The sequence below is a fragment of the Mus musculus genome, chromosome 1, assembly GCF_000001635.26.
Source record: "Mus musculus strain C57BL/6J chromosome 1, GRCm38.p6 C57BL/6J".
NCBI classification, from domain to species: domain Eukaryota; kingdom Metazoa; phylum Chordata; class Mammalia; order Rodentia; family Muridae; genus Mus; species Mus musculus.
This window is the reverse complement of record NC_000067.6, coordinates 185,427,590-185,445,472: the sequence shown is the minus strand read 5'-3', so window position 1 is coordinate 185,445,472 and position 17,883 is coordinate 185,427,590. Positions and strand designations below refer to the sequence as shown.

Here is a 17,883-nt window from a genome sequence, read left to right as displayed (position 1 = left end):
CCCTCTTCTGGAGTGTCTGAAGACAGCTACAATGTACTTACATATAATAAATAAATAAATCTTAAAAAAAAAAAAAAAAAAAACAACCGCCCAAATAGCCTGGGAATGAAGTACAGCAATAGAGCACTTGCCTGGTATGTCCAGGGCCACCCAGGTTTAATCCCTAGCATGCCCTAAACAATAACAGATTAAAACTTGCTCTAAAGCCAGCCCCTCTTGCCTTCCTGACTACCCAATCTCTCAGTTCTTCTCTTGGGAACTGAGCCCTGATTCTCTAAAAGATGTATCTCTAAAACATGGGGTGGTAGATTGTAAGGCTTAGCGCATCTGCTGAGCATGGTCCTTACCTGTGCTTGTTGAAAACTAAGGCCTTAGTTCTCATCTGCTTTTGCAACTAGCTGTAGCCACATGTTTGAGTGACCTTAAAGCTGTCAACAGAAATAGAATGAGGTACTTTCAGAAGTTTTCTTAATTGGAACATTGATGCCCTCTTTTGACATTTCCTTTGTCCTGCTTCTTAGGGGGAGGAAAGTGATGGCTGGAGCTCTAGCAAGCATCTTACACGAAGATGTAAGGGTCTCCCCTGTAGAAAGCAAATCAGTTTGGAGTAGTTGTTGGAATCAGGGTATAGGGGAGAGCCTCGATTTCTGATAACCTGGAATCTATATCCTAACTAAGGAAGACTAAGGAGTGGGGTGGTAGATTGTAAGGCATAGCAAGGCTGGTCCCAGAGACTCAGTGACTGAGTGTTGGCACCCAGAAAAAGAAGTGGGAGGAAGTCAGAAGCAGCCCCCAGGCCATCCATCCAATCTACCCTCACATAGAATCAGGCTTTACAATGTCTCTTCTGGGAATGCCTCTTCAGGCTTGCCTGCTGACAAAGACCTGCACTCTTAGAGAGAGAGAATAGCAGATGCAAGATGTGACCTGGGTATTGGAGTGGAGGTCTGGGAGTGGACAGATGAGGTTAATTCTCCATTACCCTCTGATGAAGACAAATAACGAGGAATATCAAGAGTCCAAAGAAGCCTGTGGGGACAGAGACAGTGGAGAGACAGGAACAGGGCTGCCAGACAGGTTCAAAGTAAGGGGTATGCCATGTGGTAGTTTTGACAGGTCACAACAGCTCACTGCTTACAGAAGAATGGCTGTTTTAATGGTCAGTCTCTCTCTCTCTCTCTGAGACTATTCTCCATCACCATCACCATCACCATCAGTCATTTTCTTCAGTCTTAGCTATACAGGAAATGAAAAGGTAAGCCATTTGCTCACTCAGAAATACCCAACAAGTTGAACTAGAGGGAGAGCGAGCTTTCTTGGGCCTAGAGAAAGGCAAATAAGAAAAAGAAGTGTGCCCTTACCTGAAAACTCTTCAAAGGGGATTAGATCAAGCCAACCTGGGGACCAGAGCAATCTTTCAGAGATAGAAAGGCAAGGCTTCAGAGAGTAATTTAGCCTGCAGCTCATGCTCCACCCCAGAAGAGAGGACCAGACTCAGAAAGTAATTAGCATTCATCCTCCTTGTGGTAGTTGCAATATGCTTGGCCCATGGAAAGTGGCTCTATTAGAAGGCATGGCCTTTCAGCAAAATCTTGCTAGTGTATGCAATGGTGTCAGTGTTTGGAGGCTGATTATGGGATGGATCGCCGGGTATGGTCGTCTCTAGATGGTCCATCCTTTCATCTCAGCTCCAAATTTTGTCTCTGTAACTCCTTCCATGGGTGTTTTGTTCCCAGCTATTGGATGGATCACAGGGCCCCCAATGGAGGAGCTAGAGAAAGTAACCAAGGAGCTAAAGGAGTCTGCAACCCTATAGGTGGAACAACAACATGAACTAATCAGTACCCCCCCAGAGCTCGTGTCTCTAGCTGCATATGTATCAGAAGATGGCCTAGTCAGCCATCATTGGAAAGAGAGGCCCATTGGTCTTGCAAACTTTATATGCCTCAGTACAGGGGAACGAAGAAGTGGCCAGGGCCAAGAAGTGGGAGTGGGCAGGTAGGGGAGTGCGGAGAGGGTATGGGGGACTTTTGGGATAGCATTGGAAATGTAAATGAAGAAAATACCTAATTTTTTAAAAATTGAAAAAAAAAAAAGAAGGCATGGTCTTGTTGGAGGAAGTGTGTCACTGTGGGGGTGGATTTTGAGGGCCCTATGCTCAGACTTTGCCCAATGTGGAAGAGAGTCTCCTCCTGGCTACCTTCAGATCAAGTTGTAGAACTCTCAACAGTTCCAGCACCATGTCTGCCTGGACACTGCCATGCTTCCCACCGTGATGGCAATAGACTGAACCTCTGAAACTGTAAGATAGTCCCAGTTACATTTTATAAGAGCTGCCTTGGTCATGGTGTGTCTCTTCACTGAAACGAGACCCTAACTAAGACACCCCCAAAGGTGTGAATGTTATCTACATAAATACAACTGGGACATGGCTCCAGTACCCTGTGCCGTTCCCCCTCACTTCTCCGATGCTCATGTGTGTAGAAGGCAGTCTGTTTGGTCCTTTAGCTCAGAGAACTTCCAGCCATAGGAAAACACTCAAGGAACTTAATCTGTAGAATCTGCAACGCAGGGTCATTTAGGATGCTAAGATCCTGGACTTGGAACTTTTGCCTTATCCAATGGGCTTTCAGGAATCTGAGTGAGTTGTACACATGGATACAATGTAAACTATGTGCAGAGGGAAGGCTATGTAGAATGTTTTTGAAGATGCCCTCTTTTTGCCTTTGCTTCCACATAGTGACTTTCATGCTCCTCCCCCTCCACCCCCCACGATGCAGGGTCTGTGGGAGCAACACTCCTGCCTGGTCACCACAGCCTCGGGTTTGAGGAGGCAATGATGTTTCAATGTTGGTTGTCCAAGCACTCACTTGTGCTTAGAATCCTGTGCTACTCCCGTCTGTGTCCGGAGGTTGCTCAAGCACGAGGAAGCCACACAGAGAGGTTATCTATGGCAGGCTGTCTGGTCAGCAGTCCTGAACATCAGAACCTACTAGACCAGGTGCCAGGTGTAAAGTAAGTGACTATACCTCCAGTCGCAAAGTATCTGTTGTCCACCAGGCCGCCCCCAGCCTCTGAGCGCCCCCAGGTGAGACCTCAGACACCGTGTCCAGCACAGGCTGTTCACACTGGGTTCCTTCCAGACTCCAAGCTGCAGAATGCCTAAGTATAAGTCTGAGGTGTTTTGTTAGACAGTAACTGGGAGAGTCACGTAGCCACTCAACAGGGGCACTGTGGAACTTGGAACAATATAAGAGAGGCTCAGGGAAATTAGCATAAAACATTTAAGGCATCGAAAACTAAACAAGACTCAGTCGGGACGATTGGGACACATGCAGAAAATACTGATTGGGATTCAGAAAGGGCGATGATCATTTGAATCGGGCCTAGGGTAGATGATAGGTTTAACCAGAAAATAAATGCCTTTCGAGTGAGAATGTGCAGCTCAGGGGTGAGAGCTGACAAGATTTGTTTGGATAGCAGTTGCTTTTGGCCCATCTGTAAGACTTCGGCTTCATTCCTCCCCCTGTGATTAGAAAACAAAACAAATCTATGCTTGAAAATAAACGTCTGACCCAGAAAACAACAAAGAAGAGAGACCGTCCAACAAAAGCACCAGCCTTCCATATGGTGGAGCAGGAAGGAGGCCAAGTGCAGAGCTTAATTAAACCATTGAACCACAAGTACCCAGCTGAGCCTTTGGGGGAGCACGGATCAGAGCACCGAGGCCCGTCTCCAACCTCAGAACTGACATGATGCAGCGCTGAGAAGCTAAGGAGAGGAAGCCTGGAAAAGCATGCCACCAAGGTAACCAAGGTTCCAGACAACTTTGCTCTTGAACTGATGCTGAGTCTTACAACAAATGTATGTGTGTGTGTGTGTGTGTGTGTGTGTGTGTGTGTGTGTGTGTGTGTGTTAGAGAGAGAGAGGGAGAGGGAGAGAGAGAGGTGGGCTCATATAGAGGTCAGGGAAGATGATATTTTCCTGACCTTATTCCCTGGAGACAAGGCTTCTCTGAATCTGGGGCTAGGCTAGCAGCCAACACCCCAGTGGTCCCCCAGTGGTCCCCGTCTCTGGCCACCCCCACAGGGCTGGGGTAACAGTTGGCCTCTCCTGGCCTTTTTGTATAAGTGCTGGGGATTCTAAGGTCTTCCTGCTTCGGCACTCTGTGTCCTTAGAAGTACTTCTGAATCGTGTCCCCAAGTCTGACATTGCCAAGTTTCTAAAACGATCCTTGTCAGAAGTCATGAGCATCTGGCTTGCAGGAAATGCCAAATTGTGAGAAATTAAATTTCCCTGTATTAAACGGTCTCCCCTTAGGTTGTTTTGTCAAATCTTTGACCTCACTAAAAAAAAAAATGTGGTGGGAAATCAATCTATCAAACAAACAAACAAACAAAATACAACAACAACAAAACCCTTCTGAAGCCAGGAGCTGGTGAGATGCTTCCATGGTTAAGAGCACTTGCTGCTCTTGCAGAGAACCCAAGTTTAATTCTCTGCATCTGGGTGACTCGCAAGCATCTGTAACCCCAGTTCAATGGGATTCAATGCCCTCTTCTAGCCCCCGAGGGCACCAGGCAAGCATATAATGAAGACATACGTGCAAAATACCCATACACATAATAAAAATTTAAAGCCAAAATCAGAAATCTAGACTAGTAAGCTGAGACTGGAGTCTGATGTCAAGATACCTGTATATATCAGTCCAATAAAGAAAACCACCTCACCTCTTAGTTTTGACAGCTACGTGATTGTGCGCAGCTTAAAAGATTGAATATTGCTGGGGACAAAGGGGAGAGTTGCTAGATCCTCAGTGGAAAATTCAAACTCAAACACAACAATTAAATACTGAGAATCCCACTTTTCCGATGGGCACAAGGAGATTTGTAAATATTATTAGCCTTGGCTGCTGACAGAGAGAAAACTATCTGCACAGGAGCTGAAGATGCTATAAGATCATGGACAAAATCTCTACTGCCCACAAAATGACCATAAGATGCAATACTGGGCAAATGGTCTTCAAGTGTAGGCAAGTTAGTTTTGCGCCAAAGAGCCTGTGGATTTTTGGTCTAGGTTTTTTGAGGCAGGATCTCCCTACATAGCCTGGAACTTGTTATGTAGACCAGGCTGTCTCTGTCTCTGCCTCTGCCTCCCAAGTGCTGGGACTAAATGTGTGTTTGGAAACGTACCAACATAGAGCTGGAGAGATGGCTCAGCAGTTAAAGGGGGCAGGCTGCTCTTCCACAGGACCCCAATTCAATTCCCATCACAACATAGCTACACACAACTGTCTGCATTTTCAGTCCCAGCCAATCCAATGCTCTCTGCTAGCCTCTGTGGATACTAGACATGTAGGTGATACAGATATACACACAGGCAAACCCTTATGTGTAATGTTTAAAAAGCAAATAAAAATATGCAAAATCTTTTTAAAAAATTGTTTAAAACTATGTTCATATTCTACACTTCAACAAAAAACAAAGTCTCAAGGAAGAATTTCATTGACTATTAATTCACAGTAAAACAAACCAAAACAAAACAGAAAACTACAAAGCACACAAACTGTCTATGCTGGCACACACCTATAGTTCTTTCAGGAAGCACAGAAAGGAAGGCCACAAGTTCAAGGCCAGCCTGGGTTACATAGGCAAACACTGCCTCAAAAACAGAAAGTCAGAAAGCAAGACACTTAGAGAGAAACAGCAAAGTCAGTGAACAGCACATCAGATGTTCAAAAACCATAGGTGCTGAGCCTTCCAGGAGCCAGGTATAAATTATGTGTTTATTAGAAAGAAAAAAATCTTGCATATGTAAAACCTTAGATTTGATCCCAATATAAAAAAAGAAAGAAAGAAGAAAAGATTAAAATTAAATGGTTAAGACTGGGGGAGGGGTAGCAATTGGGATGTAAAGTAAATAAAAAAAATCAATTAATTAAAAAAAAGATTGAAGCTACTCCCAGCCAGGTGTCAGTGCTGAGGTCCTAATGAGGGGCTGGAACTGCCCCTGCCAACTCACAGAAGCCCAGAGACAAGCTTGGACTCCTGCCACCAACTGGCAGCAAGCAGCAAGCATTTCAGTCACCAGCCTGTTAGGGAAGACAGCCAGAATCTCACTGTTCTCAACGTCCAGGATCCACCCGAACATCTTTCTTCCCACTAAACACTGGGAAAATTGCAACTCGAATATAAAAGACACTCAATCTGAGGCGGTAGACGTGTTAAAATTATCTGGTAAGGATGGATGATTAAAGTTGTCAATCATAGCAATGTGTTGGCAGGTAATTATGGACATGCTTGAAATAAATGGGAAAAAATCCTCAGCAAAAAATAGAAGGTGTAAAAAGAAGCAGAGGGCTGAGGAGACAGGCTTTCCTAACAAGCATGAAGACTGGGGGTTCACCTGCAGATCTCATGTAAACAGCCAGATGCTCTGGAACACTTGGAATCCCCAAGCTGGTGAGGCAGGGACCGGAGGAGCCTTGGGCTCTCTGGGCGGGCTAGACTACTTGGTGAACTCCAGGCCAGTGAGAGACCCTGTTTCAAACACACAAGGTGGAGAGAGCCGGGGAACAACACTGGAGGTCGACCACTGGCCAGCACACACAAACATGTGTGAACACACACAACACAAACACAACTTACAAAACAAAACAGCAGCCTCAGCACAGAAACCAAACCAAACCAACAACAAAGACCAAATAACAGCTCAATGGATGGGCTCAACAGAAGAAAAGAATTTAGAGTGAGGAACCACTGAATTTGAAGATAAAATATCCGAGCAATGGAAAATAGAAGTAGAGGTTGGGAGGGAGGAAGAAGGGAGGCAAAAATGTAGAGCCTGGGGAGGGAAAAGATAAACTAACGATGCTTCGAGCTTCACGTATGCGGGAAGCTCGCAGTAATTTAGACAGGTGCATGGAGACACCTACAGTGTCTGCTGACAGGACCACATACCAAGGTGTCCACAAAAATACAGCAGAAAACTCAACAACAAAACTCTGAAAGCATTCCAGGAAAGAAAAAAGGAAAACAGAGAAAACAACTTAAAAGACCAGACAGGAAATGGAGAACAGCAGATGTGAGCCCTCGCCTCCAACAACTTCGTGAAATATCAGTGGTTTAATACACCATGAAGAGTGCTCAGCTGGGGCTTATGCAGAGGACAGCGGCCACTGACGTCTGGACAAGTTCAATGCATCCTAAGAGCGTTGTCCTGAAAGAGGAAAGCCACTTTCGAAAATTCTGAGGACTACCCAGAAGATTGATAGAGCATCCTACCAAGATGGGGTGTGCGTGTGTGTGTGTGTGTGTGTGTGTGTGTGTGTGTGTGTGTGTGCAGATCCATGCTGTCCGTGGCACAAAGGTAGGAGTTGGGTTACAGGTCTACATGTGATATGTTCACGAAGTGTACAAATGTCGGTTTCTTTGTTTTGATTTTGTGTTGTGGTTTTACTGGTACAGACTAGACAACATGTCTGTGAAGACTCTCGGTATCGTATTTGCAATTTTTTTAATCTTTAAAAGATAGTAGTTTTTGTTGATTCTTTGAGATTTCCATACATAATGATCATATTTGCTCCCAACTCTCCCCATGTTTTTTTTCCCAATTTCATGTCCTCACTTTTAAAAATCTACTGAGTCCAACCTCATGCTGCTCATACACGAAACATGGAACTCTGACTCTGAAGTCCTTTTGATCTAAAGCTAATGGGCAAGATAATAAGTTCCAGAGAGAGAGAGAGAGACTGACACACACAAGAGAGAGAGAGAGAGAGAGAGAGAGAGAGAGAGAGAGAGAGAGAAATGTGAAGACCTATTAAGGGGACATATCTGGGTCACTGCTTTTAGAAGACACACTGTGCTGCTGTCTAGGCTATTCTCAAACTTCAGGCTGAAATGGTACTCCTACTGCTTCTGCGACAGACATGTGTGCTCCCATGCTGGGCTCACAAACGCATTTTGCAAAAGGGAATTATTTGTAGTTTAAGCTGTTAAAGATCTCTGTCTGTTTCTCTGTCTCTCTCATACACATACACTCTCTTTCTCATAAACACACATATATACGCACACTCTCTCTGTTTCTCTCATATATACACAAATACACACTCATGCACACTCACACACACACACACTAGGATGGTTTGGTGAGTAAGGCATTTTCTGCCAAGCCAGTCTATCTGAGTTTCCTTTGCAGCCCCCTTGAGAACACTCTATAAATGTTTTGCTGAGCACTTTGCCTCAGTAATACAGTTTTGTCTTCACAGCATCCACAAGGTGGGGATTTCCCACTGTATGCAGGAAAGAATTGAGATCTAAGAAGCTCTCAGGCAGACACTCAGCTTGGACTAAGAGAAGATTCACCATCTACTCATCTGCATTTCCCAGTGTTCATCTGTGACACTCACACATAATAGCTTTGCGTGTCACAGTTATTTTCCTTCGTTTCGGCTTTTCCTTTGGACCCTGCATGAAAAATGAGAATAGGAACTGTCCTCTCTAGCTAATTATTTTGCGCAACACAGATTTCTCCAGCTGTGCGTATCTGAGCTGTCAGTACACTCTCACGCTGTCAATACTTATTCTTCATTAACATTTAACTCAGGTAACAGTTGAGGAATACCCCACACACTAGGATAAAATGTCTGATAATGTGGAGCCTAGCTCTTGCCTCCTGTTGAAACTGATTCAAATTTGAAAAGGCACCAATTTCCCAATCTTTCCTAAGTCTTTCCTAGTCACTCTTGGAACCTTTTAATGGGCAGAAGAGATGAGAAGTGAGCCAATCGTCGCAAACAGAGAAAGGGATGCTGGGAAATTCACCAGCATCTTGTGTGAGAGAAGGAGGGAGCTATGACATGTGCTCACGCCTGCTGCTTCTCCAAATTTGTAGGCGAGCAAGAGTGGCTGCCTCTGGGACCTTACACCTCATGTCCCCTAAAATGGCTGTGAACACCCAGCATAGCTGCCCACAAGTCCGCTCGTTTCCAGTTTGAAGTACCAGGTTCTACTAGCATGCACTTTTTTCTATTCCCTTTCATTTTTTGTTTCAGTTTTTATATTTACAACATAGCTCAGGGTGGCCTTGAAACCATGATCCTTCTGCCTCAGCTTTCCAAGTGCTGAGATACAGGGTGAGCCACCACATGTAGCTTGTGAAAGTTCTTACCTGTAACTTACTCCATAGTACTCACCACCAAGGGGAAAGGAGCAAGTTCTCCCTTGCCTCCCCTCAACCCAGAGCGAGCCTGACCCCCCTCTCAAGAAAGGAATCCTGTTTGCTTCCACTCTGCACAGCACTGCCCATGAGAAAGTCATGGGGTTCATCTACAGATTGTACAGAACAGCGTTCAAACCTCCAGCCAAGGCCACCTATAATGTAACTACACCGCATGTTATATATAACTTACACATAAGTTATTCTATGCATAAGTAACTTACAGTGTGAGGTGTACACCTGTATCCCAGCCTCTGTGGTAGATGGAAGCAGAACGGCCGAGAGGTACCGGCCAGCTGGAACTGCAGAGCAAGATCCCTTAAACAGGAAAGGAAGAGGTGAAGGGAGGGGGAGAGGGAGAAGAAAGGAGATGGAGGCAGGTGAAGCCTTGGACCAAGAAGGCATGACTTGGGGCCAGCACTGACATAAAACAGCACGTTTAGGGGTGGATAGAGCAAGTATTTCTAGCTAAAATGAAAGGCAGAGTGGAAATACAAACCTAAGGGAAAGATGAAGAAAATAATCTTAAAGTCCAAAATGCTGATGGCTTTATGGGTGAGGGTGGTTAGGGAACAGAGCAAAGGGTAGAGAGGTGGAAACAGACCCAAGGGGACCCAGCGTCACCAGCTGGTCCCCTCCCTTGCTTCTCCCTTTCCTTGTTTCTCCCTCCTTCTCCACCTTCCCCACTTCCCTCCCTCCCTTCCTTTCTTCCTTCCTTCCTTCCTTCCTTCCTTCCTTCCTTCCTTCCTCCCTCCCTCCCTCCCTCCCCTTCCCCTTCCCTTTCTTCCCCTTCCCTTTTCTTTCTTTCTTTCTTTCTTTCTTTCTTTCTTTCTTTCTTTCTTTCTTTCTTTCTTTCTCTCTCTCTCTCTCTCTCTCTCTCTCTCTCTCTCTCTCTCCTTCTTTCTCTCACACTGGGATTATAGCTGTGAGCCACTACTCCTAGTTTGCAAGCTGCCTTTTTAAAGAACTAAATTTTAATTATGAATTTATTCGTCACCACCTCTGGGCCAGGGTCTCCCACTGTGGTGTGGGCTTTGCACATTGAATATTGCTACTTTGGCCTCTTGGATGTGTGGGATGGATACTCAGCCTCACAGTTCTCCGCCCCGGGTTTTCTGCTGAAGCTCGATGCCCTTGGCTGGGATTGAACATGTGACACTGGTATATGTGGGCCTTTATTCTGAGCTAAAGTAATTTTTGTGTGGCTTACTTTTTAGTACCAGGATTATACTCCATTCTACACCCTTTCTAAGACTGGCCACTTGGGTGCCCTGTGTAGTCTAATATGACCTGAAACCTACGTAACTTAGGCTGGTCTCCAAACTTATTATTTTCCTGCCTCAGCATCTTGCTGCTGGGTTTGCAGGCATGTGCTTCCAGATATTATTCTTAAAAAGTTTTCTCCTAGGTTAAAAATTGGTGCCTGTGTGCAGCAGACTGTCCAGCACAACTTGGTCCTCAAATCCAGTAATGTGTGTGATCTTAACAGATGATCTGAGAACATGTCATTTAACTTAAAGGTACTGGTCCTCTTGTTTTTCCCTTCTCTGTTATCTCAAACATCAAGTATATCTGGCATCAGTGTCTATACTAGACTGGTCAAAACAGTCACAGAAACAAGAGGCTTGCTAAGTAAAAAGTCTCGCTGGCTTCAGATTCCACAAAAGTGATGGATTCCTGGATTCTGGCTGTACGTTTCAGTTCACAAGCACCTCTAAGTACAGAAGCTGGATTGATATGTTAGCATACACCTGAAAATCCATACTTATGGGGACAATCACACACTCAAGGCCAACCTGGGTTATATAGCAAAGTCCTATCTAAAACACAAATGAAAGACGTTTTCCCCCTTATAGTTTATAACTCTTGTTATGTTAATATGGAAGAATTAATCATAGCTTTTCTTAAAACATGAGCCCACTGAAAATGAGCTAATGTCAGTTTATAAATTTTAATTTATATAAATATTTATTCGTTAAATTCAGTGGTAATAAAATGTGGCTTCAAAACAGTAATAAATGTCAATTTTGGTATGTCAGGGGTGATAAACCCAGGAGCTATGTAAAGCAAACTGGACCATTCACAAACACGGAAACTTCTAACAGAAGGTTAAGTAACACCACAAGCTAATAGAATAAGAATGATCACAATGTCTACAGCCCTTGTGCAAGCACTGTGTTTATGTTTTAGCATAGAATATGCTCAAAAGGCAAGATACCACGGAACTAAGGCCACAGAAACCCCAGGTGAAGTACTGTGTTAAGCCTCGGACAAGTACCCTAAATCAGACATAACACACTGCAACTGACCCATTTCCCAAGCGAGAGCAAAGAGGTAACTAAAAAAAAAATTCAGTTTGTAAAGTAGAACTGCGCCTGCATGTTTTCCTGTGTGTCTGAGTCTCCTGAACGCTTCTGCTCTGTGGTTTTCCAGAGTAAAAGAAAACTTAGAATTTCAAGGAGCACCTGAAGACATAAGTGTAAGGTTAGTAAGACAGTGGCACTTGCCTGCCAACACTAGCGTCTTCAACCTTCACCGTTACATGACAATTACATGCACATACTAGACCCTCGAGCGGAGGCTTCCATTTGATATTTAATATCATAAGGTCTTGAGTTAACTGGTAGCCGTCTTTTAAAAGATAGGCCTCGACTAATTTTAAACATTAAGCTGAATACAGATCAAGATTATGTGTTCACCTCTACAGTTAGCTACAACACAGGTGCTCTCAAACAGGTCCTCTGCCAGCAGAGATGGTGGAGGGCTTGGCAGCTCTAATTAGCAAAGACAGTAAAACTGCAATGAAGAGTGCAGCTACACGGGGAGTAACTATCAGATAACATCCCTCCCAGTGAGAAGGAAGCCGGCCAGCACTAAAGAAGTCTCTTACACAGCAACTGATATTAGATTCCATATTGTGATTAAAACATAAAATTAGCCTTTATCAAGTTTCTGCCCAGTGCTAAAACAAGTAATTCTATGTGGAGCCTACTATCTCCATGTGGCAGGCGGGGGAAACACCGGTGAAGACTCTTAGCACTGCCTTGTGCCGTGGCCATGGTTGGACTCTGCTGATCTGATCTGCTACGCTCACAATATAGAACTCCTAAAAGAACCACTAGACATTTCTCTAAAGGTCTGTCTCACACACATCTAATCTCTCTCTCTCTCTCTCTCTCTCTCTCTCTCTCTCTCTCTCTCTGGAATAAAAAAAAATATGGTTCCACTTACTAAAGAAGCACTTATTCTCTTGGTTCCAAGATTCAGTTTGATCTTGTAATGGGTAACCCAGTTAACTTGTTTCTCAAGATTTAAAAGTATTTTCCAAGAACAAATGCTTATAACCACCCGGGAATGTTCCTACCCATAAATGAGATTTTCTACATCATCATATTTCTCTCCTTACTTTCTGTAGCATCCCCTTAGCATACTCCTGCTAGCTGTCTGATACATTGGTTCCTCTGATTGGCTTGGTAACCCAGCATTTTTAAAACAAGTTTTATGGAGACATTAATACAGTAGCATTACATTCAAACCTAGCCATGTCACCGCTGGAAAAACCAAAGTGAGTCACAGAGGGAGACTTTCCAGTTGTTCTGTAGTCCCTCTCCACCTGTCTAAACACACTTTTTTTTTATTCACAAGGAACTCAGACGGAAAGAAATCCTACTGTAAAGTCACAGGTACAAGAAGCCCACATAAAGAACACATCCACTGCTAATAGCACCTTTGGAAGAGCACCTGCCAGACTCAACAAATTTGCCACTGCCACCTGGGGGTAGGTATTTACCTGCTTCGGTGTCTGTCTGGGCCCTGGGCCCTGAGCAGTAACAGCATTCTAAGAAGATGACATAGTTAAGAACATTGAAAAACAGCCCGATGACTCCGGCACTGAGAACCAGCAGAGGCTCCTCTGTCTTCTGGGGACTAATGTACCTTTTGATGGCTTCTACCAGGATGCTGAACATCAGGGCCACAGCAAACACGGAATTGCCAAATGCCCCTAGGACATCTGCCCGGAGAAAGCCGTACGTGCTCTTCCTGTGCTGCCTGACATTGCTGGCCCTGACGCCAAATAGTCCGATGATCATGGACAACAAGTGGGAGAGGACAGCGAAGGCATCGGAGGCCAGGGAGAGGGAGTTCCCTATGTGTGCGACCACTAGCTCCATCACAAAGAGGACCACACTGACCACACACATGAGGACCAGACGGCAGCTTCGGCCTGAGTATCGCCCCATAGCCACGGAGGCTCCTCTTTCTCAGGAAGGCAAGGACTCGAAGACTAGAGATTACAACTCCTGGATAACTCTCTCCTTCAGCTTTTCAGCGCCTGTCATATTTGAAAATCATCTTTTATAGGCTGCTATAAAGTCATAAAGCAGTTTAAAGGGCAATTAAGCAAGACATGTCACGTGAGCCTGGGTTTGTGGAAATGCCAATCACTGGCTTCAGGTGTAGACTTGAGAATTGTTTGTTTGCATGTTTAATTGCAGGGCTTCATGTCTTTCTTCCTGTAGGAGCTTACCCATAGGTAGAGCCCTGCTAGCTTCTGACAGCATGCAGCAATGGCTCTGATACAGCAAGCCGTCTGACATCAATGGCCATGCCTTATCCCCTAGGTGTGCAGTTTTGAATGCAATCTGTGTGAGATGAAACCTTCTAGGGTTGCCAATCCAGAGCTATACAGCCATTCTCATTGTTTTGCCCACTGACCTCTAACCTGAGACAAATGGTTGAGGTGCCTACTTAACACAACGAAGTGGACCTAGCTGCCAGGTTTTCCCTGCATCCCTCAGTCCCTACCTGTGAAGGGGTCCTCCTGGTTAGCATACCCTGCCCACTACCCTGAACTCTCCAGTTTAGGGGGTTGGGCTGCTCTTCACTATATAATCCAACCATTTTGGTTACCTGCTTTTTTTTGTACCCTTTGGCCTCCTGGCTGCTGCACCTGGCTCCCCTCTCTCCCTTCCACACATGGCCCAGCTCAGGCTGTTCACGTCCACTCTGGACTCTCTTAGATGTCCCTGCCTCTGGCTGTGCTCTCCCACAAATCTACAATTAACTTTCTCCACCATACCTAGGAAGTCATCTTTCTTCCCCTAGTAAGCTACCCCACTTCCAGTCTTCATAAGAAAGGCAAGAAAACCACCCCAACAGTCAGGAAGGGTTCAGACCTTCAAACTGGAGGAGCTAGTGATACAATGTTTTAGGAAGAAAGTCAGATAATGACTTAACTGATGGCACAGATTTGGATTCTACTTTAAAAACACCTTATCCTGTAGGCGCTTACAGCTTTTCAAGCTTAGTAGTTGTCAAGTAGTTGGAATAGCTACCTGAATTATAAAGGTTTTGTTTTAATTACATTTATTGACTGGAGGGTAGCATGCTTGTGTCACTGGGTCCATGCAGAGGTCAGAGAACCACCTGGAGTCTGTTCTCTCCTACCAAGTGGGTTCTGGTGGTCACCTTCTAGACAGCAGGAGTGACAAGCTACGCGCAAAGGCTGTCAGAAGATGAAACGGTAGCAGCATCTGCCTACGCTGAGTGCCATGCTGTGTGACAGACAGTAACTATAATTGAAGTGATTTTTTTTCACAGCTGATCAAAACACCTTCTCTTCAGTTGTTTGATGAAACATTCTGCCCTCAATTCAAGACTCAGAGCTGTGCAACTAGCAGCCCAATGAACTGCTCTTGCTGTCTAATTCCTACAAAGCCTTCATGTATGCGATCTACTAGCACAATGAGATTATCTGAAGTTCTTTCGTGAAGGACTAGAAATTGCTAAGGTGTATAACACAGGTGCCCTAGTGATCTTGGATCGGAGCCATTAGCACATCTACCTTGTTGTCTTTCGTGAGCACTGGGTAAGTAACCACTTTTGTGACTCTTAACTCGTGCAGTCTGCCTCTAAATTCATGGGCTCCACATCTGAAGATCCACTGACTTCAGGTTAAAAACAACTGAAAGCTGGGTGGTGGTGGCGCACACTTTTAATCCCAGCACTGGGGAGGCAGAGGCAGGCGGATCTCTGAGTTCAAGGGCAGCCTGGTCTACAGAGTGAGTTCCAGGACAACCAGGGCTACACAGAGAAACCCTGTCTCAACAACAACAACAACAACAAATTGGAAATTGCTATTTGTACTTACATGGAAACTTAATGTAGCAACTATTTACAACGCACTGGATGTTGTAGATGACCTGAAGATAACTTTAAAGCGCATGCCACGTGTTCAGACTACATGGGAGTCCACTACCACCTATTTATACGGTAGGGTCCTAGACCACAACCTCCATAGATCCCAGAAGATGACTACGCCTGGCTTCTGGCTATTAATTTAGCAAACAGTTCCTGCACCCTCTTAAGAAACACCCACACTTTTCACCTTGGTCATTTCCTGATGAGGCCACTATGCAAATCCACCATGCAGCCCACTCTGACTTCAAACTCACCATCTTCCTGCCTTAGCCTCTCAAGTGCTAGGAGCTCAGACTGATATCACACCTGGCATACTAACACTCTTTAAGATAGGAAGTTTGAAAAGGTTTTGGTATTTCAGCAGACCCCCAATTTTAGAAGCAATCCAATGTATCAGAGATGTGATTTTAGGGAATGGTTCCTATTTTATTGTAACTAGAGTTCCTTTAAAAAGTGACTTTTGGAAAGGGGCGGGGGAAATAAAAATAAAAACAGCTCCAGAGGCCCACTTGCCTCCCAGATAACCTGGGGTCACAATATAAAATGCGTGATCTATGTTTTATGATTTTGCCATGAATTAGAAAAACAAGTCAAAATAAACAATTTCATCTCTTTAGTTTCTACTAGTTTCCTCCAAACCAACATATACTTTTTAGAGGACAAACTTCACTATAATTAAAGCCACATATTAGCAGCAACTTCCAGTTGGCCCTGTGAAATCTGTATCAACTCTGTACAACACTAGGCATTGTTCTAACTTTTACTAAGTAAATAAATTTACTAAGTAGGCTCCAAATGAGGTACAAAATGCATCTGCAGGCAAGCGGGCAGATAGGAAACACAATTTGCAGTAGAAATGCACTGAAGAACGTGAACAGGCTGTGAGCCAGATTAAGCTAAAGTATTTACAATTTGGCCTGTAAATGGTGAGAACTATAAGGTGATTTCAGGGAGAAGAAAAACTATCTTAATAAACTGTACACTGGGGAAACCAAAACACCCTTGAAATCATGGAGCCTGGCTTGGTGTTCACACACCTATGAGGGTCTAAGACCGAAAGACAATCAAAGCAACAGCAACCTACGTTGCCAGCCTAACAATTCAGACAGTAAGCATTGTGCTGCGGCGGGGAGGCTGCCTGGGATAACTCATTCTGGGTTAGTGACGGAGTATATCTTATCAGTATTAATCTTCTCAGCAGGAGGAAGTGGGCTAGGGATGGAGGGGTGAAATATTTGGGGGACATTAACAAAATGTGGATGAAACACCAATCACAGGAGAGCTCCAAGCTGCTGATCAAAACAGGACTCAGTCGTATTGTGGGAAGAGCAGATAAGACATTGTGAGGAGGCCAAGTACGGATACTTGGCACATCAATCTGAAGAGGTAGCCAGGAAGAAAGAAGTCAATGAAAGACGTAGCTAAGAAAAGGGTTGGTGTGGTGGGGAACACAGCAGGCACAGAGGTCCTTAGCATCAGTGTGGTATGGCGATACAGGATCACATGTGCACGCTGGGCTCAGTGAAGTATATGATGGGGCAGATGGGAAAGTCAAAGGGAGACGAGAAAAGGACAGCACTTTTCTGAGGTGAGGATGGGTTTGAGAACCACAGAGCTCACCCTGCACTTAGCAGGCTTCTGAAGACCATCCCTGTATGTATAATTCCGCTATTGCAGGATGAACCAAATAGATAAAATACAATTAGTTCATGGTTTTTATTACCCTGGCTGTTTACAGAAAAGTATTTTCCACTGTTAATTTAGGCATAAGAATAGCTGTTTTATCTCATGACCTTTTTTAGAAGTTTTAAAAAATGAAAAAGAAAAATTGCATCTGAGAAGATCTTCGTATCAGTGGTTTTAAAAAAAGATGAGCGAGAGAGAGAGTGGCTTCTGTTTTGTCCATCAGTAACTCCGACCAAACAAGGTGTAGAACTTGGCAGGATTCTTGCCACAGACACACATGGCTCCGGGCTGCAGCTCACACAGAGGGTTGAAAGGAATGCAAAGGCTTTTGGCTCCCATGGATGGAGCACCAGGTTCCACATCTTGATCCCTGGAATCAAAGAGACAGTAGTGATTCATCCTGCTGTGTACTAGGCCCTTCTCGGTGCAGGGAGTCAGGGTTACACTTACCTGGCAGTCATCTTTTTGATCCAGTCCTCACAGTCAATTTCCCCACAAAATGGAATCTGTGCAACCTGGTAAGGAAAGGAAAAACACTCTGCCATCACAGCTCCTGGAGAGGACCCGAGTTCTCTTTTCACCCTCCAAGCAAAAGGGCTCAGTGTCCCAGGGTTTTGGGGGCAAAGGCACCTCTGCAAACACGCTGGGAACTTGGCTCAGAAGTACACAAAAGAGCAAAATATGGTATTTTACACCATCCAAAATCTACAGTCATAAAACAGGTCGCATGTGCGACACACTAAAGTGTCTGGATAACTGGCCGTGACATGGTGAGGT

General features: G+C 44.6%; 1 protein-coding gene and 1 long non-coding RNA gene across 6 annotated transcripts in view; one reads left to right on the top strand and one right to left on the bottom strand.

Moving 5' to 3' along the window:
* Positions 1-3,653: 3,653 nt before the first annotated feature.
* On the top strand, positions 3,654-16,116 carry 9630028B13Rik (RIKEN cDNA 9630028B13 gene). Its single transcript, NR_038006.1, has 2 exons — positions 3,654-3,807; positions 12,865-16,116. It is a non-coding gene; the product is annotated as an RIKEN cDNA 9630028B13 gene (long non-coding RNA).
* Positions 16,117-17,112: 996 nt separating this feature from the next.
* Eprs (glutamyl-prolyl-tRNA synthetase) overlaps positions 17,113-17,883 on the bottom strand; it is a 66,944-nt gene continuing 66,173 nt past the window's right edge. For 3 of the 5 annotated variants that reach the window (XM_017320653.2, XM_030254860.1, XM_011238908.3), the window contains 2 exons: positions 17,557-17,621; positions 17,118-17,476 (listed from right to left, as the gene is read on the bottom strand). In XM_017320653.2, the coding sequence (XP_017176142.1) occupies positions 17,326-17,476; positions 17,557-17,621 (216 nt within the window). In that variant the 3' untranslated portion in view covers positions 17,118-17,325. Of the gene's footprint in view, positions 17,477-17,556; positions 17,622-17,883 lie in introns of all 5 variants that reach the window. The other 2 variants (NM_001357474.1, NM_029735.2) reach the window with 1 other exon arrangement.